This window comes from Bufo bufo, chromosome 5 (assembly GCF_905171765.1).
Source record: "Bufo bufo chromosome 5, aBufBuf1.1, whole genome shotgun sequence".
Taxonomy (NCBI): Eukaryota; Metazoa; Chordata; class Amphibia; order Anura; family Bufonidae; genus Bufo; species Bufo bufo.
In genome coordinates, this window is record NC_053393.1 from 121,995,681 (window position 1) to 122,021,692 (window position 26,012).

Here is a 26,012-nt window from a genome sequence, read left to right on the forward strand (position 1 = left end):
ACCGCTGTGCACGTCTGATCTGCAACTACAGGAAACGTTTGGTTGAAGTTATTGCTGCCAAAGGAGGTTCAACCAGTTATTAAATCCAAGGGTTCACATACTTTTTCCACCTGCACTGTGAATGTTTACATGGTGTGTTCAATAAACACATGGTAACATTTAATTCTTTGTGTGTTATTAGTTTAAGCAGACTGTGATTGTCTATTGTAGTGACTTAGATGAAGATCAGATCACATTTTATAACCAATTTGTGCAGAAATCCATATCATTCCAAAGGGTCCACATACTTTTTCTTGCAACTGTATGTATGTATGTATGTGTGTGTGTGTGTATATGTATGTGTATGTATGTGTGTGTGTATATATATATATATATATATATATATATATATATATATATATATATATATATATATATATATATATAATCTCCTATCTAATTTTTTTTTATTTATTTTAATTGCGACCCTTTCCCTGACTGCTCCCTAGACCTCTGCCTACTTCGGCTGCACATCACCCTGGTCCTGGTCAGCTCACTTCACCAGAGCAACTACATCACTGAATTATTGTGTCTTTCCCTTTTAACGTCTTTCATAGTTGAATGATTGTTTTAGACTGGCAAAAGAAAATGCCAGCAGAGCGTTTCATTCTGGGCAGGTTCTGCAGCTGCTGTTTAATCGATGCGCTTTAGCAGTAAATGGATTGACGGAATATATGTGGTCTGGAGCCAGCTGTACAGCAGTGTGCGCTAATCCGCTCTCCAAATAGTTATGGATTATTTGGTGCGGCGCTGATTGAACGTGTTCGTCATCGTCTGCTATAAGTTGTGTTTGTGAAGAACAGTGGCAGTCATTTTCCGTGGGGATGAAGGGGTTAATGCCTGCAAGTACTCGTTACTCGTAGCGCAGGATTTCCATATGAGTGCCTGCAAGAGTTTGGCTTTGGAAGGCTGGGCTATTAATAGAGATATTCGGCAGCCTCGCTGGGCAGGTCTAGTTTCGGAATCTAGCTGACTTAACTGTGCAAAGCCATTTCACCCCTCCTGGATGGGGCATGCTGGTTCCCTCCTTTGGTGTTATTGATCTGAGAAGACGGAGTAATTTTTCTTAGCATTCATTTTTGTTGATCTTCATGGGAGATGAGTGCTGAAGGCATGATGGAGGACCCAGGTACAGTAATCAAGCTTTTTTATGCTCTCCAGATTTGGACTAAGAGTACACCAGGCTGTTGTAGAAGATGTTGTGTGCTACTCGATCTACTCGCTGTTGTACAGGGGGTTTTACATATAGGTCAGGTTAGAGTAAACACGGACTGTCTATAATTCCAAAAATTCTAAAGGGGTAGGGTCTTCTTCGTCTGTGTCAACCCAGCCCCCTCCTTCTCCAGACACACAAACTATAACTGCATTTGAATGTCTCCTATTGCAGCAGGAACTCTTGGAAGGACACGAGGGTACAGGTCCAGCCTCGGGGCACCCTCTCATGAATATCATGGAACCCTACTGTCTGACCATAGATTTGTTGTAATTTTGTAATAAATCTTCATATTCTTCGAATGTGTTGATTAGCAGAACTGGTTTTCAGAAGACTTACGTTCTTACCTATCTCGCATACTCCTTAGTTTATATGGGACTAGGAAGAAAAGTAAATTTAGAATGGCCTCTTCTGATGTTACATTTGCTGGCAGATCGACTGCTTATGTCAAAATAGCATCATGAACGGAGAGCATTCTGTATCAGTCAGCGAAATACGGTGCACTAAAACGATTCTTTATAAAGTCAAGGGATGAAGAAATCAAAAACATTACCTGTTTTTATAATTTTATCAACATTTTATAAGTCTTCTGAAACCGAAAAAATATCAGCTGGTCACAGACCCGTATCCTCAATGATGTAAATTGTACTAAATATTGTCTGTTCCAGTTAATTGAATCTCCATTATTGGTTTTTATCCTTTTTTGTCCATACACAACACAAATGGAGGGCAATGTAAATTCACAGTATGGCCCACAATGCAAACAATGGTCACTGGTAGAAATAATTCATATTGTGGAAAATTAGTAATGAATACAACTACAGCATCAGGATTTCGATCTTGATAGTAGAGTATTTTATTTGACGTATGAATACTGCCCTTTGTCAAATTAAACTCTCTACTATCCAGATCGAAATCCTGATGCTGTAGTTGTATTTATTACTACTTACGGGGTTGGAACCCTTCTTACAGCAAGATCCACAGTGTGCGACAAAGAGTTAGTACAACCTATTGTGCAAAATTGCGTTTCCCCGTGGGCGTTCCAATATAACCGTGGTTTTGGTCAGCATCTGATCCACTTTTTTTTTTTTTTGCGGGTTGGATGTGAACCCATTCACTTCAGTGGGGAGGCAAAAGATGCAGACCGCGCACTGTGTGCTGTCCGTTCCGTCCGCAAAATTTTAGAACACGTCCTAATCTTATCCGCATTATGGACAAGGATAGGACAGTTCTATTTAGGGGCCGGATGTTCTGTTCCACAAAATGCCGAATGCACATGGCCGGTATCCGTGTTTTGCGGGTCCGCATTTTGAGAAACGCAAAACGGCCAACAGTCGTGTGCATGAGCCCTAAAAAAGAAACTTGTAGGACCTAATCTTAATTTTCATACTGGAAACAGGGTTTTCTCTCTGCCATTTTCATGGTATCTGTGATCGAGACCCCAAACTGAGCCTCCAAAGCAAATGTGAACAATTCCATAGGTGTATACGTGTTTCATGTATGTCAACCCGCTGATTTTGGTGGTATGGACCAACTGTATATGTGGTGCCTCCAGACTCTTCTCTGATGACAAATGTCTGGGGAGATGGGAATAGCTTTTAGGCAATACTTATCTTATGGCCGCCCTTAAAGGGGTATTCTGGTTGTTACAAGTTATTCCCACATGGTAGGGTATAACTATTAGAACAGTGGGGGTCCTACTGCTGGGACCCCCACCGTTCATGAGAACGGAGGCCTTGTACACCCTGTAGCACCCCTGAAAAGAACGGAGCAGCCAGTCACACATGCGCGTGGCCGCTTCATTCCTTTCTATGGGAGTTACGGAGATAGGTGAGTTCTTTACTTGGAACTCCCGTAGAGATGAATGGAGCGGCCGGCAGCTCCATTCTTTTCAGGGAGGCTATAAGGGGTACTGGGCCCCCGTTCTCATGATCGGTGGAGGTCCCAGTGGTAGGACCCCTAGCGATCCAATAGTTATCCCCTATTCTGTGGAATACTGGAATACCCCTTTTAAGGCGTGATATTATTTTGCCACCAGGGGACAGCTGAAAGTGCCAAGATTAATGTCATATGTTTAGGCAGCTGTACAGATTGCATATGTGTCACCAGTCTCCAGTGCTCACGTTATTTCATATTGAATCATGCCTAATGAGAGATACGGTCAATTGAAATTTTACTTCAACATACATACATTTCCGAATGTGAAACCCCACAAATATGATGAAAACTGGATGTGATAGGCTAGATTTATCTTGTGCTTACTGTCTGATACTGTTATTCATTCAAAATTAATTCAAAGACTGTTTTCCTTTATAAAAACTCATCAGACCCCCTGCCATCAGTCCCAACAGCCTTCGTTTCCCCCTGTGCGATCAGCCCAAGTGCATCCGTTCCCCCCCGGTGCCATCAGCTCTGTTCCCTACCCCGGTGCCATCAGCTCAAAGCCTGGTGCTGCGCAAAGCCTCCCGCAATGTGACTTATCTGCCAGTTCCACTGACTTCAATGAATGGTCCTAGATTTCACAGGATGCCACCTTCATACATAAAAGATAAATGAACTAGAAACCCGAGGGGACCCCCCGACAACTCTACCTCACTAGGACACATCTTGACAACTCGCCCACAGTAGCCACAGTGTCAGTCATCCAACTTGTACTGCTGCTGGCCCTCCGGGCAGGGAGGGGAGCTTTGCCCACATCCAGTCAGTGCCAGGCACCTGTGGCTCAGGCTGTCGACCCCCCCCCCCCCCATTTCCACTCCTTTGCTGGCACTTCTAGAGCCAGACCCGGCTTTCACCGGCCCGCCTGTCTCCATCGGTGCGATCTGTCAGCATCAATCCGCCTCATGATCCCGCCTATTTCTCGCAGAGGCGACTCTGATTGGCCCTCCCCACAGTCGATCACTTTTTTTCAAGGAGGCCCAGCCACAACACGCATCCCATTCCACAGTAACCCACCCATGACTTGTCACAAGCTGCACCCAAACAGCGGCATACAGCCACAAATCACCCGCCCACTTCCTTGTCGTTCCAACAAGATGAGTATTTGGAGCTAGAGATGAGCGAACTTCTGTTTTAAGTTCGGCGTCTAAAGTTCGGCTTCCGGTTAGCGGAGGATCCCGATATGGATTCCGAATTCCGTTGTGGTCCGTGGTAGCGGAATCAATAATGACCATTATTGATTCCGCTACCACGGACCACAACGGAATTCGGAATCCATATCGGGATCCTCCGCTAACCGGAAGCCGAACTTTAGACGCCGAACTTAAAACAGAAGTTCGCTCATCTCTATTTGGAGCGCATTGCGGGCCATGGGGAGACCACTGAGCGGGAGTAATAGCAAGCGCTTCACTCCCGCTCCGTGGTCACGTGACACAAACGAATCCTCAATGCAAAAAATTTGCATAGAGGATTTTTTGGTGTCGAATTACTCTATTTAATCGAGTACTCGTTTCAGCCCTATTCTGTGGTTTTGACCTGCACCTGGTTTTGGCTCACAAATCGCGGATGGAAATCACTGACCAAACACTGAAGTGGGGACGAGGCCTAATACTGCTGCCGATTACCCGATGAACGAGCAAACGCTCGGGATATTTTACGCCCCTTGCAGACGAGCGAGTCTGCAGCGAGGCACCCGGCCTGGACTTCCAGCACTGCCGGGGTCACATAGCATTATATTGATTTATGATGCTATGTAACCCTTAGAGTTCTGGAATGTATTGGATAACAGTGACAGTATTATGTTAGTGTCATCCAATACATTCCAGAACTGTAAGGGTTACATAGCATCATAAATCAATATAATGCTATGTGACCCCGGCAGTGCTGGGAGGTTAGGCTGGGAGCTGCGCTGCGAGTCCGGAGCGAGACACTCGCTTGTCTGCAAGGGGCCTTAAAATTTTGAATCGGGATCTTTTTAACCTGCTTTCCTCCCGACACTCACCTGGCTGATCTGTCAGTGTAAGAATACCTTTTGTTAGATGCTTACGGCCTGGCTCATGTATGTTAAATGCAACCTTCCGATGTATTGCATACATTCTTTGTGGTATACTTATGTATACCGGCCAGATGGAGACAGAAATAAGTCTCTCAGCCGCCATCTGGCTAATGTTACCCTGTGGACATGTTTAGTTTGATGTCAGGAGCCTTCTGGCATACATGCTAGATGCTAATTGTGACCCCAGCTTTACCGGGGAAATGAGCAGAGCCGTCGCTGTTGCACTTGGCGTTTTGCACACAAAAATTTTAGGTGTCCTCAGAGCTAGTTGTTTGAGTCCTGCAGATTATTGCTCCCTAGCAGCAGGCAGAAAGTGTTTGCGAAGGAAAGTAGAGGGTTTTGACCCCCGACACCCTATAAAGATGTATTGCTCAAGGAATCTAGGCAGCGTTGTAATCACATTTAGATGAGGATTCCCAAGAAAATGAAAGGTAACAGAAAATGATTAAATAGTCCTTTTCTGTAAATATTCATTTGGGTTGGGAAAGCCATTGATTTATGCAATTAATTAGCTTATTCCTGGTTATATAGGTACATAGTTAATGATTTTGATGAGTATTCAGGCCCAAGGTTAAGTAGAAGAATCTGTGACATAATGTAATCAGATATAGATATGACGGCACCCAACCCGTTTTGCACATCTGATTTGTCGGTGGTATTTGCATAGCGCGCCTACTGCCGAACTGCTTATTATGTTTATACTATGTCTGTCTGTCTGTCTGTCTGTCTGTCTATCTCGTCTGTCTGTCTATCTCGTCTGTCTGTCTATCTCGTCTGTCTGTCTATCTCGTCTGTCTGTCTATCTCGTCTGTCTGTCTATCTGTCTGTCTCATAACTAAAGTGGTTGTGTAGCCTGTTTGTATTTTTGACCTCTCCTTAGTCCTTAGGGTTATGTTATATGTAAAGATTCAGCAGGCCATCGTTGGAAGGGAAGCGTTCCTTCCTGGCAATTGCCTGCTCGCTAGCGGAGGAGACAGCTGCTATTACATCATCTCCTCAGTATAGGGAGGCGTGATCACTAAGGCCATTGCTCATCACCATACTGAACCACTGTTTGCTGGCAGCAGATCGTAATTACACGGCATTATCTGCCGCTGACAAACAAGGATTTTTAAACCTGCTAAAAGAATCCAGTTACCCAATGAATGAGCGTTTGTGGCAGTATTACACTGCCAGATCATCGCTAACAGGCATTCCTACAATGATCTTCTGGTGTAATAGGGCCTCTAGGAAAGGTCACTAATATCTGATCAGTGGGGGGTCCGACACCCATCACCCTCACCGATCGCCTGTTTGACGAGGAGGCGGCACTCCACGTGAGCACTTCTTTCTTTTTATTACACTGCCTGTCGTCTCTGAAGTGCAGTGTAGTGACAGATACACAATCCATTCACTTGGATGGAGCAAGTGCTTGTAATTACACTACAAGGGAGACGACACGCAGTGTAATGAAGAGGAAGCAGCTGATTGGCCGGGGTGCTGATTGTTGGACCCCCATGGATAAGATATTGATGACCTATCTTGAGGATAGGTCATCAATGTATACTGCCTGCACAACACCTTATAAAGTCAGGATTGTTGACTTCAGTGGGAGCAGTGCGGTGGACTGAGCGCCTCACTGCAGCAAAGTAGATGGAGCTGTCTGCATAAAGAAGGGTCAGCTGGTTCTGCTCAGACACAGACATTTGCTTGTTGTCATATATAGGGATGAGCGAACTTGTGTTTTCAAGTTCAGTGTACAAGGTTCAGGTTATCTAAGGATCCCGTTATGGATCCTGCTACCACGGACCATAAGTTATGTGGTCCGTGGTAGTGGAATCCATAACGGAATCCTTAGATAACCCGAACCTTGGACACCGAACTTGAAACCACAAGTTCGCTCAGTCATATATAAACCTGGATGAACCACGCCGGTGAACATGTGGATTCTGCACCAAATCCACTTGAAAAGACCACTGTGAACTGACCGTCTGCCTTGATAGACATGACTTCTCTCCTCTCCTTTTGTGGCAGGTTGTCCCCCACAATCTCGTAGTTCTTGTACTTTCTTGGTTATATGGTTCATACATGTAGCTGCGTCCTGGAAGTAAGTGGCCCTATAACATGACAGCATTTCTGAATACCTCGATGAGCAGATCTTGTACAATTCTCGGCTGCTGACATCACTTGACTGCACAGTTTTGTGAAATACATTTTACAGAATTGTGTGGGAAAGGCGACATTGCTGTCGGCTATAGTCAGTGAGAGACGCCTTTCATTGTCCTTAGAGCTTGTGTTGTCTGCTTTGTATTCAGGGTAAAGTTGACAGTGCTGAGAGCTTGTCACATATAGTGAGGTCCAGAAAATAGTGCACATAAAGTTAATATTCGGGAATACTAAACCTAATGTATGTATTCATGTTATCAGATATTTTAGGCTGAGTCGAGAGCAGCAGTCGCAATAACGCCTGTACAAGCGTCATAGACTCCTGTTTAGGCCATTTTACTAAAGGAAAAAAGGCTCATGAGTATTTCTTCGCATGGTCTTTTTCTAGTCCGGAGCACAGAATCTGCACCCTGCGAGGTCTGGCGCAAAGGAAGCCCCGCCATTTCCCCGAGAAGCTCCTCCCCTCACCAGGGTCAGCTCAATACAAACACCACATTGTGTGTACAGGACCTGTGGTGACATGGTCAAGGAGCAGAGCCATGTGTGTGTGTGTGTGTAATGGCCAAGGAGCAGAGCCGTGTGTGTGTGTGTGTGTAATGGTCATGTAGCAGTACTACATATCAAGCTTTGCTATTGGTAGGGGGGCTGCTGATTTGCCAATTTGGGTTGGCTGCCTGGCCATTTGCTGCCCCCCTCTGAGACCACCATGGAGGATGCCTGTACAGGAGCACCGCCATCTTCACCAATACTGCTAATGGACTGGTGGCCTGGTGTGGTAAGCAGCCTCTTGTAAGAGGTGCCTTAAGCAATGAGGGCACCAGTAGACCTATAAGCCCCTGGGGTCTGAGGTGAATACACAGCAGGAAATGGGCAGTTATGGCCAAATTACAAAATAGTCTTGGGAGCGCTGTTTATGGCTCTGTTATGGGGGCACTATGGAATCATCACGTCTGACTTTATAATGGAGAAACTGCATATGAAAGTACTGTGTATGGCAGTGTTATGTGGGCATTGTTTATCTAGCTCTGTTACATTATAGAGGAGACTAGTAATGTTTCCCTGAATATATATGTGTGTGTGTATATAGATAGATAGATAGAAATGGACAGCACATCCAGTAGAAAAAATCAAATCAAAATTTATTCAGCCACAGTGGCACAAAGAGGTGACGTTTCGGCTCAAAACCCAGAGCCTTTCTCAAGCTCTGGGTTTTGAGCCGAAACGTCGCCTCTTTGTGCCACTGTGGCTGAATACATTTTGATTAGATTTTTTTCTACTGGATGTGCTGTCCATTTCTATCTACATACCTTGGGTAAGCAGTGACAACCCTGGACATAGCACCCATTACATTGTTGTGCATTGGTGCTGCCACACTTTTCCTTGAGAGAGATTATATATATATATTGCCTCAAAATTTGTAACCCTCCTCGGCTAAAAATTCTCCTCAAAATTGCTAAGAGTATTTTTACTCTTCTAGTAAAAAATGTGGTGCGACCTCTGGTCGAAGGTGACTGACAGGAATTTCAGAAAATGACCACTACTTCATCTTGAACGTGGCTGTGTCTGAGAAGCCGTGGCTATACTGACATATATTTTCTGCTCTTACAAAGGTCAGCTATTACTACAGTTTGCTCATTTCCGAGCTGTACTAATGATCGTTGGTGTTAGTGCTGAGAAACGTCAACGATAAAACTATGGTTTATGTTTCTGATCGATGACTGTGCCATAAAATTCATTGTTGTCAGTGACTCAATGTTTGTGTCATGGACATTTACACAAGGTGTTGCTGCCCAATGCATGGCTCTTGCCAAAGCTGTTGCTGTACTACGGTGATGTTCTTTAGTTCACTCCTGCTCTTCTCGGTTGTCAAATGTATTCAACGTTAGAACTTCTCGGCACTCCTGTGGGGCGAGTAGGGTTGCACCAGGTATCGAATTATCGATACCCAATCGATACCAGGATTTGCCATTTACCGATACTAGGCTGCGCTACTGTGCGCCCCAACCCCCCCAGTATTAAATCATTGGTGGCAGTGACCACAGAGTCCCCTCCCCTCCTCCCCATTGGTGGTGCAGTGGCAGTTGTGATCGGAGCCCCAGCAGTGTAATCCTGGGGCTCCGATTGGTTACTGTGGCAGCCAGGACACTACTGAAGCCCTGGCTGCCATGGTAAGCTCCCTGCTGCTGTGTGTACTATGCACAGGGCAGCAGGGAGAGTGTGAGGTCCTATTCACCCGTATAGATCTCTATTAGGGTGATTAGGACAAGGGATTAAAAGATCCCAGGTTTTAGCCCCTAAAGGGGAAAAAATTATTAAATAAAATGCGGAATGCACGCGGCTTTTTTTTATTTTATTATTATTATTATTATTTATTTATTTATTTTTTTCATGGTATCCAGTATCGCAATACTTTTTTATGGTATAGAAATTGAATCAAAATTTTGGCATGGTGGCAACCCTAGCGGCAAGTGCTCTGAAACAGTACTTAAAGGGGATCTGTCGCCTAAATTTGGACCATTATCTACAGTAATACATGAGTAGTCCTGCAGATATGAAGTCCAGATCACTATTTTGTATTTTCCTACAGTCCTCTGATCCCCCGCTGTCAGCACTCAGATCTGTGCTGAAATACATTGTCGGGACTGCTGTGCATGTGGCTATGAGTCCTCTCCATTCTGTTAGAACAGCACACTGTGTATTTCAGCACAGCTATGAGCGCTGAAGGTCGGTGAACTGGGGGCGGTAGGAAAATAAAAAATAGTCATTTGGATTCCTTATTTCCCACTGTAGAGGGGAAACTTTTTGTCGTTCCCCCCCCTCCTAAAATAAGAGTCTGGTGTCAAATTCACTTTTAAAGGTAACTTGTCACCATGAAAATGCTAAATAATCCACAGACTGTAGGTTACAGAGCAGGAGGAGCTGAGCAGATTGCTATATAGTTTTATGGGAAAAGATTCAGTAAAATTTGTATTTTATACTTTTAATTTCCTGCTCTTTCTGGTCTTTGAAGTCCAGGAGGCGGCCCGATCAGTGACTGACAGCCTTCTCTCTATGACTGTATATACAGAGATAGCTTTCAGTCACTGATAGGACCACCTCCTGGACTTCAAAGCCCAGAAACAGCAGGAAATTGAATATATAAAATACAAGTTTTCCCATAAAACTATATATCAGTCTGCTTTGCTCCTCCTGCTCTGTAACATGCCGTCTGTAGCTCAGCTAACAGGTTCAGCATGACAGGCTCCCTTTAATGGTTTTCATAAAGTATGTCTGCACAGTCGAACGCTGACCAATACTATCCTTTGAAATATGGGGTACAGAATTCTGAGAAAGATGCTGCAGAATCATTATTTCATTAGGAATTTACTGTTCAAGCACATGCTCACTTTAATTGACTTTATTCAGTCCCGGAGAAGCCCACTTTAGTTGGACTAAGCACTAAGGTCTCATTCACACATCCCTGTCCATGATGACATCCATGACAAGATGGTCAGTGGTTCATCCGTGAAGATGTCTGTGAAGGATTCATTTTTGGTCCGTGTCCACTTTTTTGCTCTCCGTGTGTCATCTATATTCTGTGGGCACTGCTCGGCTGAAAATTCCAGAGCATCTCCTACCAATGGTTTGTGAAAACCACAGACCAAACATACGGCATCCATGACCCACAGACTGTAATGTGCATGGGGGATCTGTAATCATGGACAAGGGATTTTTCCATGGTCCAAGGACCCATGGTCTGTGAAAAACCATGGATGTGTGAGTACACACAATGTATTTTACCTCGCAACTAGAGCAAATGTCCACTTTGAGGCTAGCAATCAAAGTAACCGTCATCCCAGACAGGTTTGGTCTCCTCAGAGGGCTCTCTCGTGTACGTTATGCACCTTAATAGCCCAGTAATGAGCTGGACTTTGTTACAATGAAAACTTGTACTGGCCAGGAAGGGAATGATAGGCCCCACTAGCAAAGTGTCCTTCATTCCATAAAAATCCAGTCTTGAAAACAGGACTTACTAAAGCCCTTAGCAAACTACTCTTTAATTGAATACTCAGCTTTCCTTGATTCCTTGTATCTCATCTAGCTTTTCCTGGAAGTGATACCTACTCTCTGGAACCTAGTACACATATCTTGAGAAACTATAACTATCCCCAAATACTTTTCCTGTTGCTGTCTTACAAAAGATACAACATAGACTACAATGCATTTAATGTGTTATCCTGTATTAAAAACTTTTTTTTACTTATATTGTGTTTTATATTCTTTTTAAACAGAGCAAAAACATGGAGGCAAGAATGGGAAAAAGGAAGGCCTGTCCGGCAGCTCATTCTTCACTTGGTTCATGGTTATTGCTCTGCTGGGTGTTTGGACATCCGTTGCTGTCGTGTGGTTTGACCTTGTAGACTATGAAGAATTTATTGGTAAGAACTTGGGTTGGCTTCTTCATGATTGTCATTGTCATTTAATTTTTTTCTAATCAACTGAAAGAATGTTTAGCTTGCCATATGCTTATATGAACTGTCTGGTTTATTGGAACAAATGTTAAAGGGGTTGTCTGCTTTTTTTTTCTATTGATGACCTATCTTAAGTATAGCTCATCCATATCAGATCGGCGGCGGTCCGACTCCCGGCACCCCAGCCGATCACATATTTGAAGAGAACGCAGTGCTTGTACGAGCGCTGCCCTCTCTGCTCTGTTTACACCTGCACGCCGCTGCAATTGCGAAGGCTAGGAGGTAATTACAACTCCGCCCTTCCCATTTCCTTCAATGGGACGGCTCCTGCCTGTTCACTTGAATTGGAAAGAGCTGTCCCATTAAGCAGCAGGAAGACACAGGAGCAGTTCTGGTCAACATGTTGACGGAACAGCCTGCAGCCAAAATTAGGCGGTCACATAAGCGCAGTCTAGATTGCGGAATTAGCGGTAGGTAGTGGTGAGACGGTCTTCTCCTTCTACAGGTTGTCTGAAAGTTGCTGAAAGCACCGAAGAACACTTTTAACGTTGTATTATGCTTTTGGTTTTTTGGTGTTGTGGGAAGTATTTAATTCTTGTTACTGAAGGTAGTTAACAAGTAAAAAACAAAAAAGTGCCTTATGTAAAATAAGTCTCCAGATAATCACTGAACATAAAGGTTTATGGTATGCTCATACGGCTAAAATCTGCCTCTGATTCATCAGCGGAAAACGGTTTTCTGCTGCTAAATCCACAATCAACACTGGCCAACAATTCCCTGTTGACTTTAATGTAAAGGACTCCACCTTGTGCACACGTGTAAAATGGTTGAGGTTCTTTCAGTAGCTGATTTGAAAGACACTTGAGAAGTGACATGTTATGTCTTGGAAGCAGATTTGATTGTGGATTTCATGGAAGTCAATGGGGAAACAGAGAAACCTCCAGCAAACACTTTTCTTATACTTCTCTAAAACCTTCACCAAATTACAAATCTGACACCAAAAATGACATGTTTTCAGCAACTGAGTCTGCTGCTGATTTTTCTGCTGTGGATTTTAACCGTGTGAATATACCCTTAGGCCTCTCTCACACAAGTGAGTTTTGACCCATTCATCTCAATTGGTTATATGCGTAAGCATTGTTTTTCACTGATCATCTCTGCGTTCAGGAAACATTGCGGCACGGCCCTGGCCCTATAGAAATAAATGGGGCTGCATGAAAAACCAAAGGCATCTGAATTCAATATGTTTTTCACGGACGGCTGCTAGGAGTTGTGTGTTTATTCATTCGTTTTTTTTAATAACGTGTGAAAAATGCATCAAAAACTGCATCTGTGTGGGTGCAGGAAAAATGCAAGAAATGAACAAATTTGCAGAAAACTCTGAAGGAAACTGAAGGAAAACTCTGTTTTTCACTGACAAGTTTTGCATCACTCGTGTGAAAGAGGCCTAAGGCCTCTTTCAGACAGGCGTTGCGGGAAAATGTGCGGGTGCGTTGCGGGAACACCCGCGATTTTTCCGCGCGAGTGCAAAACATTGTAATGCGTTTTGCACTCGTGTGAGAAAAATCACGCATGTTTGGTACCCAAACCCGAACTTCTTCACAGAAGTTCGGGCTTGGGATCGGTGTTCTGTAGATTGTATTATTTTCCCTTATAACATGGTTATAAGGGAAAATAGCATTCTGAATACAGAATGCATAGTAAAATAGCGCTGGAGGGGTTAAAATAATAATAATAATAATTTAACTCACCTTAATCCACGTGATCGCGGAGGCCGGCATCTCCTTCTGTCTCCTTTGCTGAACAGGACCTGTGGTGAACATTCATTACAGGAAAATGACCTGTGGTGACGGCGTTAGGTGAAAGACGCAGAATATAGAGCATGCTGCGATTTTCACGCAACGCACAAGTGATGTGTGAAAATCACCGCTCATGTGAACAGCCCCATAGAAATGAATGGGTCGGTATTCAGTGCGGGTGCAATGCGTTCAACTCACGCATGGCATCCGCGCGGAATACTCGCCCGTGTGAAAGGGGCCTAAGTCTATCTTAACACTGGTTAGTTACACAACCTCAATATGAGTACAAGGGATAACTGTCCCACCATGTCATTCACTTAGGGGATGGATCAGAAAATACTTGCTTGTCTATAGATACATCATTTTGTGTTAATGCTTGACTATACCTTCTTGTACATTTTTTTTATTTTATTTTATTTTTTAAAGGGAACCTGTCACCGGGATTTTGGGTATAGAGCTGAGGACATGGGTTGCTAGATGGCCGCTAGCACATCCGCAATACCCAGTCCCCATAGCTCTGTGTGCTTTTATTGTGTAAAAAAAACGATTTGATACATATGCAAATTAACCTGAGATGAGTCCTGTATGTGAGATGAGTCAGGGACAGGACTCATCTCAGGTTCATTTGCATATGTATCAAATTTACACAATAAAAGCCCACAGAGCTATGGGGACTGGATATTGCGGACGTGCTAGCGGCCATCTAGCAACCCATGTCCTCAGCTCTATACACAAAATCCTGGTGACAGGTTCCCTTTAAGTATGAGCAGCAATTTTCTCATTTGAAATATCATCTTTATGGAACACACATGTTTTTGTTTTTTCTGTTGGAATGAAACTAATGAATTAAAGGGGGTTTTCAGGTCTTAGATATTGATAACTTATCCTCAGGATATGTCATCCATATCAGATAGGTGGGGATCCAACACTCAAAACCCCCACCGATTTAGTTGTTGTTTTTGGGTCGCTGCCAGCTTAGGAAACCATTCAGTGTAGAGCTCTGTACACTGTGTAGTTTCCGGTGCCGGCGTACTGCAGCTCAGCTCCCATTCATTTGAAAAGGATGTGAGCTTCAGTACCCTGGCCTGGCCACTACACAGTGTATGGAGCTGTCTGCCACCAGCTCCGTACACTGCCCAAAACAGCTGATCGGTGGGGACGCCTGGTGTCAAACTCCCACTGATCTGAAATTGACGACCTATCCTGAGGATACGTCATCAAAATCTAAGCCCTGGAAAACCACTTTAAAGGGGTTCTCCGGGAATTAAAAAAAATGAAAATACTTAAATATTACTTTATTATAAATATATTCTCATATACAATTCATTATTTATAATGGATCGTTTTGTCTGGGGAGCAATCATCAGGGGAAACAAAATGGCCGCTGTCCCATTAATTCACACACAAAATCTGTCCTGATCACACAGGAGGACAAGTTACTTTACAAAACTGAGATAAAGAGCTGCCTTATGCTCTTCCTCCTCTCTACTTGTCAGGGATTATGATCCTGAATACAGATGATAAGAACTTTAACTGAATCTCTGGGGAATTTAGTTCATGAGGAGACATGAAGTACAGAGAGGACGGACAGGACAGGCTGTGGTAATGGAGACTGTAAACAAGTGCTGCTGCTCACTCTCCTCTCATAATTTCCATTCCCACAGAGATTCACCTGTGTTCAGGGTCATTATTCCTGATGAGCAGAGAGAAGGATGAGGCAGCTCTTTAGCTCAGTGTTGTGAAGTAACTTGTCCTCATGTGTGATTAGGACAGGTTTTGTGTTTACTGATAGGATGGCGGACATTTTATTTGTCCTAATGATTTCTCCCTAGACAAAACAAGTCATTCTAAGTAATGGAAGTGAATATATTTATTATAAAATATTTAAGTTTGTTAATTTTTTTGATTACTGGAGAACCTCTTTAAGCTGCCAAGATTTACTCAAGAATTTTTGCTATTTTTAAGTTTACGTTGTGTTGACATCATTGCTCTGATATCATCATGCAGTAAGAAACTGCTTCCAGTACATTCTCCCCAGTGAATACTTGCCTGTTGTGGGACTATGTTATTTTCTTCATTTGGCAGGTTTTATAAATTGTAGAAGGCTTCTCATGTGAATATAGATAATGTATGATGTTCAGGTTAAAGTTGTCAGATTTCACAGGTTATGATATATACTGGTGTATATACCGTATATATTCAATATATGTACAACTTTTCTATATTTTTATCACACATGCAGCCAAGGCAAAGGATTTCCGTTATAACTTGTCAGAGGCTCTTCAAGGTAACAAAGTTGTTGTTTTTTACCTTCAGTAGACGTTTTACAAGTCTCCTGTAGATCTGGGGGACCTGTTGTGTGTTTTTTTTTTTTTCTTTTTTTTTTTCTTTCACCCTTCTACATTACCTTCTCCAAACCATGTCTTCCTTTTAAAACTTGCTGGAGCAAAAATGCTTTCTTGATGGAGAATCGGTGGAGGTCCCAGAGGTCTAACCTTCACTGATCATAAAGTGATGGCATGTCCTTGCAATACACTATCACTTTACAAGATGAGAGGAGAAGAGCGGTAATTTCACTTTAAGCTTGAGCTGGCCTTGCACATTAAATAAGCATCGTCCAACCCAATGATTTCGGTGGGAGGACCAACTAATGTGTATACAGGCTTTCCCTCGACAGCAGATAAAGGGCATCAGCTTTCTCCCCAATTCAGGACACATCCGTGCTCGAGGAGTTGGGAGAGACAGCTGTCGATTGGACACCCCATCTGATCGGTATGGCCAGCTTTAGCTCTGCTTAGGCACCATTTAAGGGGGGGATTTTCCGTTCTGAGTGCAGTCACCAAAAAGATGAAAAAAAAATTTGGTAGCACTCCAATAAGAAGTGAAAAAAGTGGATGTCTTTATTCACCCATGCTAGTGCAACATTTCAGCTCAACTCAATGAAGCCTTTGTCAAGAAATGCAACATGTTCCAAATCAAGGTTTATATACACACGTGATCATTATCATACATAATACACCATTATACAATAAAATGCTGTAAAAAGTAATTTCCAAAAACATGACCCTGTGACCATGATAAAATAGATAGAAGTGTCATAAAACTATCAGAATTCATAATATGAATATCGCCCAAATATCCTTACAGTGATTAAAAAATATAAAATGCAAATTATTAATTGGAATTACATACAGGGCTCACCCTAACTTATACTCCATAGACATGTAAACAGTAGGGGAAAACAAGAGGGGCCCCCACAAACCTGATTACTAAAGCATCTCCAATCCACAAATGTATAAATACTAACAACAAGGGGGAGTAGGAGGAACCCAATCACTCCACCCCATGTCACTGCCTCCGTTTTTTTCATCTTTTGTGACTTTTGGATTTTGCTCCTGGATCCAGAGAGAGATTGCACCCTGCATTTAAGTGTGCTGCTTTTGCTTTCTCTTTTGTACAGGTTTTAAAAGAAATATAGGTATTAGTTTCCTACATTTGTGATTAGCAAATGACTGGCATATGAGACTTAAAGGGGTATTCCCATCACAGAAAATGGGGGCATATCGCTAGGATATGCCTCCATTGTCTGATAGGTGCGGGTCCCACCTCTGGGACCCGCACTTACAAATCATACATTGGAGGCATATCCTAGCGATATGCCCCCATTGTCTGTGATGGGAATACCCTTTTAAAGCGGCTCTGTCACCAGAATCAGCCTTATTAAACCAGACATACTGGTTGATAGGGCTCATCATGCTGATTAAAACAATACATTTCCTTTGTCTGTATGCTAAACATCTGCAGAGAAATCTGCATTTTTATTCTTGTGCAAATGAGCTGTTCGAGCACCAGGAGGCAGGGCTGAATCCTTTGAGCACTGCTTTGTAACACCCCCTGTGCTCTGCACACTCCCCCCTCCCCTTGATTGACCGGGCTAGACATGCTGAGGGAATCTACATATCATATACACTATGTACTATAGCTTTACTACACTGAGATCTGCCTAGAAAGCTTATATTGATAATAATGCTTTATTCACAAGTAGGGATGTCCCGATACCGGACATTTGCACGAGTACTTGTACTCGTGCAAATGTCGCCGATACCTGATGGCCGTGCAGTGGCGGGTCCCGTGTCCCAGATGCTCAGCGGTGGGGACGGCGGCTGCGGCGGCAGGTCCCGTGTCAGCTTCTGTGCGGCGGCGCTCCCAGCCGATCAGCATGGGGACGGGACTTCTGTGCGGCGGCTCCCAAGTCCCATGTGGTTGCCTAGCACTGTGAGGAAGTTAAAGCCACTTCCTCCCAGTACTCTGGTGCATCCGCATGGGAAGGATTACACCGGGCCAGGTGGGTATGGTGCATGAAATGGAGGAGAAATTCAGTTAATTTCTCTCCATTTCATGTTCAAACAGTGAATATAAAATAAGGTGGGGGAATGGGCATATAATAGTGATTCTCAACCAGTGTGCCTCCAGCTGTTGCAAAACTAAGGCTGTGCGGGCATGCTGGGAGGCTTTAATTTTTTTTCATTGCTATCAGCAACTGCACCGCTGTTATAATTGGTATCGGTGAGTACTTAAATAAAAGTATCGGTACTCGGTCTTAAAAAAAAATGGTATCGGCACATCCCTATTCACAAGCACAATATATGATTTTAAAGACACCAGTAATATATGTTAGCTTATAAGCATAGAAAAAACATGCATCTCTATGTGTAATGATATAACTTGGTGGTAAGTGTGTGGTTCTGCTTGTAGAGATTGCAGGTTTAAATCCTGGAAAAGACTTTTAGAAACTTTTTTTTTTTTTTTTTTTTTTTGCTTAGAAACCTGAAAACTATTACTGGTTTATTCACAGGCACACTATATGATTATAAAGAAACCAGCAATATTAGCTTTTTAAGCGTAAAAACATTATTTTCAATATGATAAAGTTTGGGGGTCATTTATCAGAACTGGTGTAAAGTAGAACTGACCTAGTTTCCCATAGCAACCAATCACATTTCACCTTTCATTTCTCAGAACTGCTTTGAAAAATGAAAGGTGGAATCTGATTAGCTGCTATGGGCAACTAAACCAGTTCTACCTATACACCAGTTTAGATAAATGACCCCCCTAGACTTTTATTACGGGTTAAATGTGGAAGAAAAACCTGGAAGTCTCTCCCAAGATTCAAACCTGGGATCTCTACATTCAACCATACACTTATTATCACCATACCTTACTACCACTGGAGAAGTTTTAATTTTTTTAATTTTTTTTCTATGCTTATAAGCAAACACCTACTACTAGTGTCTTTCTAATCACATTTTGTGCTTGTGAATAAAGCATTATTATATATATTAGCTTTCTGAGCAGGTCTCAGTATGGGGAAGCTATAGTACAGTATAGAGTATATGATATGTAGATTCCAGGACACAGCTCTGCCCTCAGCATGTCTAGCCCTGTCTATCAAGAGGAGGGGGAGTGTGCAGAGCACAGGGGTGTTACAAAGCAGTGCTCAAAGCATTCAGCCCCGCCTACTGGTGCTCAAACTTCTCATTTGCATATGAGTAAAACAACAGATTTCTCTGCAGCTGTTTAGCATACAGACAAAAGTGGCATTTTAATCAGTATGATGAGACCTACCAGCCCGTATGTCTGGTTTAATAGGGTTGATCCTGGCGGCAGAGGTGCTTTAAAGGGCATCTGTCAGCAGATTTGTACCTATGAAACTGGCTGACCTGTTACATGTGCGTTTGGCAGCTGAAGGCATCTGTGTAGGTCCCATGTTCATATGTGCCCACATTGCTGAGAAGTTATGTTTTAATATATGCAAATGAGCCACTAAGAGCAACGGGGATGCATGCGCAGTGCACCTTCCACAACTTTCAGGTCTCCGTTTTCTGTATAGGTGCGGGTCCCAGAGGTGGGACCTGCACCTATCAGACAATAGGGACATATACAGGGAGTGCAGAATTATTAGGCAAGTTGTATTTTTGAGGATTAATTTTATTATTTTTTACAACCATGTTCTCAATGAACCCAAAAAACTCATTAATATCAAAGCTGAATATTTTTGGAAGTAGTTTTTAGTTTGTTTTTAGTTTTAGCTATTTTAGGGGGATATCTGTGTGTGCAGGTGACTATTACTGTGCATAATTATTAGGCAACTTAACAAAAAACAAATATATACCCATTTCAATTATTTATTTTTACCAGTGAAACCAATATAACATCTCAACATTCACAAATATACATTTCTGACATTCAAAAACAAAACAAAAACAAATCAGTGACCAATATAGCCACCTTTCTTTGCAAGGACACTCAAAAGCCTGCCATCCATGGATTCTGTCAGTGTTTTGATCTATTCACCATCAACATTGCGTGCAGCAGCAACCACAGCCTCCCAGACACTGTTCAGAGAGGTGTACCGTTTTCCCTCCTTGTAAATCTCACATTTGATGATGGACCACAGGTTCTCAATGGGGTTCAGATCAGGTGAACAAGGAGGCCATGTCATTAGATTTTCTTCTTTTATACCCTTTCTTGCCAGCCACGCTGTGGAGTACTTGGACGCGTGTGATGGAGCATTGTCCTGCATGAAAATCATGTTTTTCTTGAAGGATGCAGACTTCTTCCTGTACCACTGCTTGAAGAAGGTGTCTTCCAGAAACTGGCAGTGGGACTGGGAGTTGAGCTTGACTCCATCCTCAACCCGAAAAGGCCCCACAAGCTCATCTTTGATGATACCAGCCCAAACCAGTACTCCACCTCCACCTTGCTGGCGTCTGAGTCGGACTGGAGCTCTCTGCCCTTTACCAATCCAGCCACGGGCCCATCCATCTGGCCCATCAAGACTCACCCTCATTTCATCAGTCCATAAAACCTTAGAAAAATCAGTCTTGAGATATTTCTTGGCCCAGTCTTGACGTTTCAGCTTGTGTGTCTTGTTCAGTGGTGGTCGTCTTTCAGCCTTTCTTACCTTGGCCATGTCTCTGAGTATTGCACACCTTGTGCTTTTGGGCACGCCAGTGATGTTGCAGCTCTGAAATATGGCCAAACTGGTGGCAAGTGGCATCTTGGCAGCTGCACGCTTGACTTTTCTCAGTTCATGGGCAGTTATTTTGCGCCTTGGTTTTTCCACACGCTTCTTGCGACCCTGTTGACTATTTTGAATGAAACGCTTGATTGTTCGATGATCACGCTTCAGAAGCTTTGCAATTTTAAGAGTGCTGCATCCCTCTGCAAGATATCTCACTATTTTAGACTTTTCTGAGCCTGTCAAGTCCTTCTTTTGACCCATTTTGCCAAAGGAAAGGAAGTTGCCTAATAATTATGCACACCTAATATAGGGTGTTGATGTCATTAGACCACACCCCTTCTCATTACAGAGATGCACATCACCTAATATGCTTAATTGGTAGTAGGCTTTCGAGCCTATACAGCTTGGAGTAAGACAACATGCATAAAGAGGATGATGTGGTCAAAATACTCATTTGCCTAATAATTCTGCACTCCCTGTAATAGCGATATACCACATTGTCTCAGATGGGGAAAACCCCTTTAAATGACAAGTAAACTATATCTTATTATAAGCACTGTATTGTCTCTTACATCTGTGTAGTAAAATTCTTACTGGGTTGTCCGAAACACACAATAGTGTTTCAATCTTGTGAAAACAGGTGCCACGAAACCCCTCAAGATTTCTGTACATGTCGTGAGATGTTTGACTTCTATGAAGGAGCTTTCTGGCCATGCTCTATAACCTGTGCAGAAGTCCAAGGGGCTGTGCAAAAGTCATTGCACAGGGAGGGGACTAGATAAGCTGTGTCCATCACCTATTATAAATGGTGGATCCTCTAACCTTTCTTTGTAATTTTCCTGTGATGTCTACAGAATAGGAATTGTCACCCTGTTATTAGGCGTAGTGGCTACTGTAAAAGATTTTATTGTTTTAAGATATATATTGAAATGGAAACAACTTTCCCAATAATTCTTAAAAAATTCACTTGATGTAAATAATGGGTAATTTTCTGATGACCCATTCTTGTCAAGCCGTTTTGTTAACCCCTTAAGGACCTCCGTCGTACAGGTACGGCGGAAGTCCGGTTTTTAATCATGGCGCCCACTCGCACGTGCAGTGGGCGCCATAGCCTCCGGGTTTCTGCTATTTTAAATAGCAGAGACCCGCGGCACATGTATGCGATCAGCCATAAGGCTGATCGCATACATTTTCCCCTTCAGAAGCCGTGGTCAAATGTGACCATGGCATTCGAGCAGTCCGGAAGTGGAAGCGCGTGCTTCTGCTCCGGTAACAACGTTCCCTGGCTGAGATCAGGGAACCTGTTACATTGCTGAAATAGCCCGAAACCTCAGCAGGCTTGGGAGTCTATTTCAGGAATATACCAATACAGGCCACTAGGTGGCAGCATTGTATTGTTATATTGCAAATGAAGTGTTCAATGATGGCTATATAGCGATCAATGAACACAATGGGCAATCTAATGATTGCCAGTTATTGTCACCCAAGGTGACGTAGGGGAAAAAAGGGGGGAGATAATGAAGTAGATATACTGCAGATCACCAATAATTGCAAAAAATATACTAAGAAAGCGATCCAAAATTCATTAAGTATACATAAAACATAACTTTTAATAGTATTATCTTCTAAAATAGATGGCCCTCAAGGTAAATAATATTAGTACAAATAAACAAAAATAAAAACCAAAGGCTTCCGTCAAAATGAATTATCACGGTACCAATGGACAACAAGGAGAAAAAGCTTTTTGTGTAGTAGGAATAATGGTGCACGGCGGCACACTAAAGTGAAAACCGTTTGTCATACCACTCCGTCGGTGAGTTCCAAAAAGCATCAATTCTCCCGGCAAACAGGATGAGGATGTCCCTGGGAAAATTTTTATTGCTGCATATAAAGCAGGGATTGAGACTACATATCCCTGATGCCCTAGAGTGGGGGTGCTATACTGGCCCTTATAGCCTAACCACAGAGCACCCGCCCTGACAAGGGCGACCCCTAGTTCGCCCTATTCTAGTTAATCCCTTCATGCATGTTTCGCTTTCAAATGAAAAGAAATAGGCTCATCAGGGGAAACACAAGGATACGCATATGCGGTTCTAACTTCCTAAGTTGCCGGGTAACTAAGACGCTCCCAGCATAGTGACTCAAGTGGTGTATGATGTCGTCACCGCGTCAGGCCGTGCTAAGACATACACAGTCCTGACTGACTAGGTTGCCGGGACGCGTTCCCGGCTCCTGTCAGTAGCTGGGCTGCGCAGTATGGATATTGGCATTTATTGAAGTGACCTGAACATCATGGCACAGGAATACTGAACATGGTACATTAGAATGATATGGCCTTTAAGGAAAAAAATAAACCAAATGAAAAATAAAATACAAATAAAAAAGGGAGAAGGATGAAGGGAATATAAAGGGGAGAAAAGGGGGGGGTTGAAAGGCTAGAGGAGCACCTCAGCCCTTAGGTATTAGAAAAAAAACTTTTGTAATACAGTTGCAAGAAAAAGTATGTGAAACCTTAGGACTGATATGGATTTCTTCACAAATTGGTCATAAAATGTGATCTGATCTTCGTCTAAGTCACAACAATAGACAATCACAGTCTGCTTAAACTAATGACACACAGAATTAAATCTTACCATGTTTTTATTGAACACACCATGTAAACATTCACAGTGCAGGTGGAAAAAGTATGTGAACCCTTGGATTTAATAACTGGTTGAACCTCCTTTGGCAGCAATAACTTCAACCAAACATTTCCTGGACTTGCAGATCAGACGTGCACAACGGTCAGGAGTAATTCTTGACCATTTCTCTTTACAGAACTGTTTCAGTTCAGCAATATTCTTGGGATGTCTGGTGTGAATCGCTTTCTTGAGGTAATACCACAGCATCTCAATTGGGTTGAGGTCAGGACTCTGACTGGGCCACTCCAGAAGGCGTACTTTCTTCTGTTTAAGCCATTCTGTTGTTGATTTACTTCTATGCTTTGGGTCGTTGTCCCGTTGCAACACCCATCTTCTGTTGAGCTTCAGCTGGTGGACAGATGGCCTTAAGTTCTCCTGCAAAATGTCTTGATAAACTTGGGAATTCATTTTTCCTTCGATGATAGCAATCCGTCCAGGCCCTGACGCAGCAAAGCAGCCCCAAACCATGATGCCCACACCACCATACTTCACAGTTGGGATGAGGTATTGATGTTGGTTTGCTGTGCCTCTTTTTCTCCACACATAGTGTTGTGTGTTTCTTCCAAACAACTCAACTTTGGTTTCATCTGTCCACAGAATATTTTGCCAGTACTGCTGTGGAACATCCAGGTGCTCTTGTGCAAACTGTAAACGTGCAGCAATGTTTCTTTTGGACAGCAGTGGCTTCCTCTGTGGTATCCTCCCATGAAATCCAATCTCGTTTAGTGTTTTACGTATCGTAGATTCGCTAACAGGGATGTTAGCATATGCCAGAGACTTTTGTAAGTCTTTATCTGACACTCTAGGATTCTTCTTCACCTTATTGAGCAGTCTGCGCTGTGCTCTTGCAGTCCTCTTTACAGGACGGCCACTCCTAGGGAGAGTAGCAGCAGTGCTGAACTTTCTCCATTTATAGACAATTTGTCTTACGGTGGACTGATGAACAGCAAGGCATTTGGAGATACTTTTATAACCCTTTCCAGCTTTATGCAGGTCAACAATTCTTAATCATAGGTCTTCTGAGAGCTCTTTTGTGCGAGGCATCATTAACATCAGGCAATGCTTCTTGTGAAAAGCAAACCCAGAACTGGTGTGTGTTTTTATAGGGCAGGGCAGCTGTAACCAACACCTCCAATCTCATCTCATTGATTTGGACTCCAGTTGGCTGACACCTCACTCCAATTAGCTCTTGGAGATGTCATTAGTCTAGGGGTTCACATACTTTTTCCACCTGCACTGTGAATGTTTACATGGTGTGTTCGATAAAAACATGGTAACATTTAATTCTTTGTGTGTTATTAGTTTAAGCAGACTGTGATTGTCTATTGTTGTGACTTAGATGAAGATCAGATCACATTTTATGACTAATTTGTGCAGAAATCCATATCATTCCAAAGGGTTCACATACTTTTTCTTGCAACTGTGTATATAAAAAAATATTTAGATTAGTTAAAACAGCTGAAATTAAGCTGTTCATTTAAACCCAAGGGAGAATGTATGCAAGATGAAAGTCCAATTGGCTTCATGTTGTAACAGAGTGCGGTCCCAGTCACCTCCTCGAATTAGGGGTCGGACTGCTTCTATGCCCATGACCTTGATACACTTGGGGTTGCCCTGATGGCATTCATGTATATGTCTGGACACAGCAGTGTCCCTCATACTTTCGATGTCCCCCAAGTGTTCCCTATGCGTCTGCGTAATTCATGTCTGGTCTTGCCTATGTATTCTTTTTGACAATCACAAGTGATTTTGTAAATTACTCCCCAGGTGCGACAGTTGATGAAATCCCTGATGGGAAAGGTACGTTGTAAATTGTTACTATAAAAGATTTGCTGGTCTGTATTGTACTGCTGGCCACGCATCCACTACACCTAAAGCAGCCTTTAGGTTTACGGTCCACTTTGGGGAATAGGGGTGTAGTGGCTGTGAATAAGGAGGTCCTTCAGACTACTTACTGTCCTTTTATAAATGTAATCTGTGGATATTCATAGATTATGTTCATAATGTCGGGATCCATAAGAAGGATGGGCCAGTGTCTATTTAGGACCCCTCTGGCTTGGTCTGCAGCGCCATCAAAGGTAGCGATCAGACGGATATTTTGATCAACATTAATTTTTCTTTTAGGTACCAGTAGTTCAGTACGAGCTGTAGATAAAGCTGTTTGATAGGCTGTTCTAAGTACATTGTCCAGGTACCCTCTGGACAGAAACCTAGCCCTTAGATCGTCCGCTTGCTTAACAAACTCAGTCTTTTTGGAGCAATTCCGGCATAGGCGCAGATATTGTCCACATGGGATACCTCTCTTAAGAGGGGTAGGATGACTACTACTCCAGTGGAGGACAGAGTTGGTTGAGGTCTGTTTTCTATAAATGGTAGTAGATAATTTTTCCCTGAGTTTGATATTTTTTGGCATGGCAGCTTTCCTGGCTGGTGACCTTAATGCTGATTCATGGCTTAATGAGGCCAAGGAAGTTTTTTCTGACAAAACATACATTCAAAAGAAGTTCACTCCATCTTTTAAAACTGCATTTAAAGAATTGAATAAACTATACAGGGAACATCTATCTAGTTGGTTGGAGGTCCAGAGCCTTAACAACTATATCAAACCACGGGATCGTCGCTAGAGGTCTCATAATCTCATTAATCCCTGTCTACAAACAAAGAAG

General features: G+C 42.9%; 1 protein-coding gene across 3 annotated transcripts in view; it reads left to right on the forward strand.

Annotated features, from left to right (window-relative positions):
* ASPH (aspartate beta-hydroxylase) overlaps positions 1 to 26,012 on the forward strand; it is a 97,138-nt gene that overhangs the window by 45,058 nt on the left and 26,068 nt on the right. For 2 of the 3 annotated variants that reach the window (XM_040432965.1, XM_040432964.1), the window contains exon 2: positions 11,663 to 11,809. In XM_040432965.1, coding sequence (XP_040288899.1) covers positions 11,663 to 11,809 — 147 coding nt within the window. Of the gene's footprint in view, positions 1 to 852; positions 1,169 to 11,662; positions 11,811 to 26,012 lie in introns of those variants that run through there. The other variant, XR_005779130.1, reaches the window with a different exon arrangement.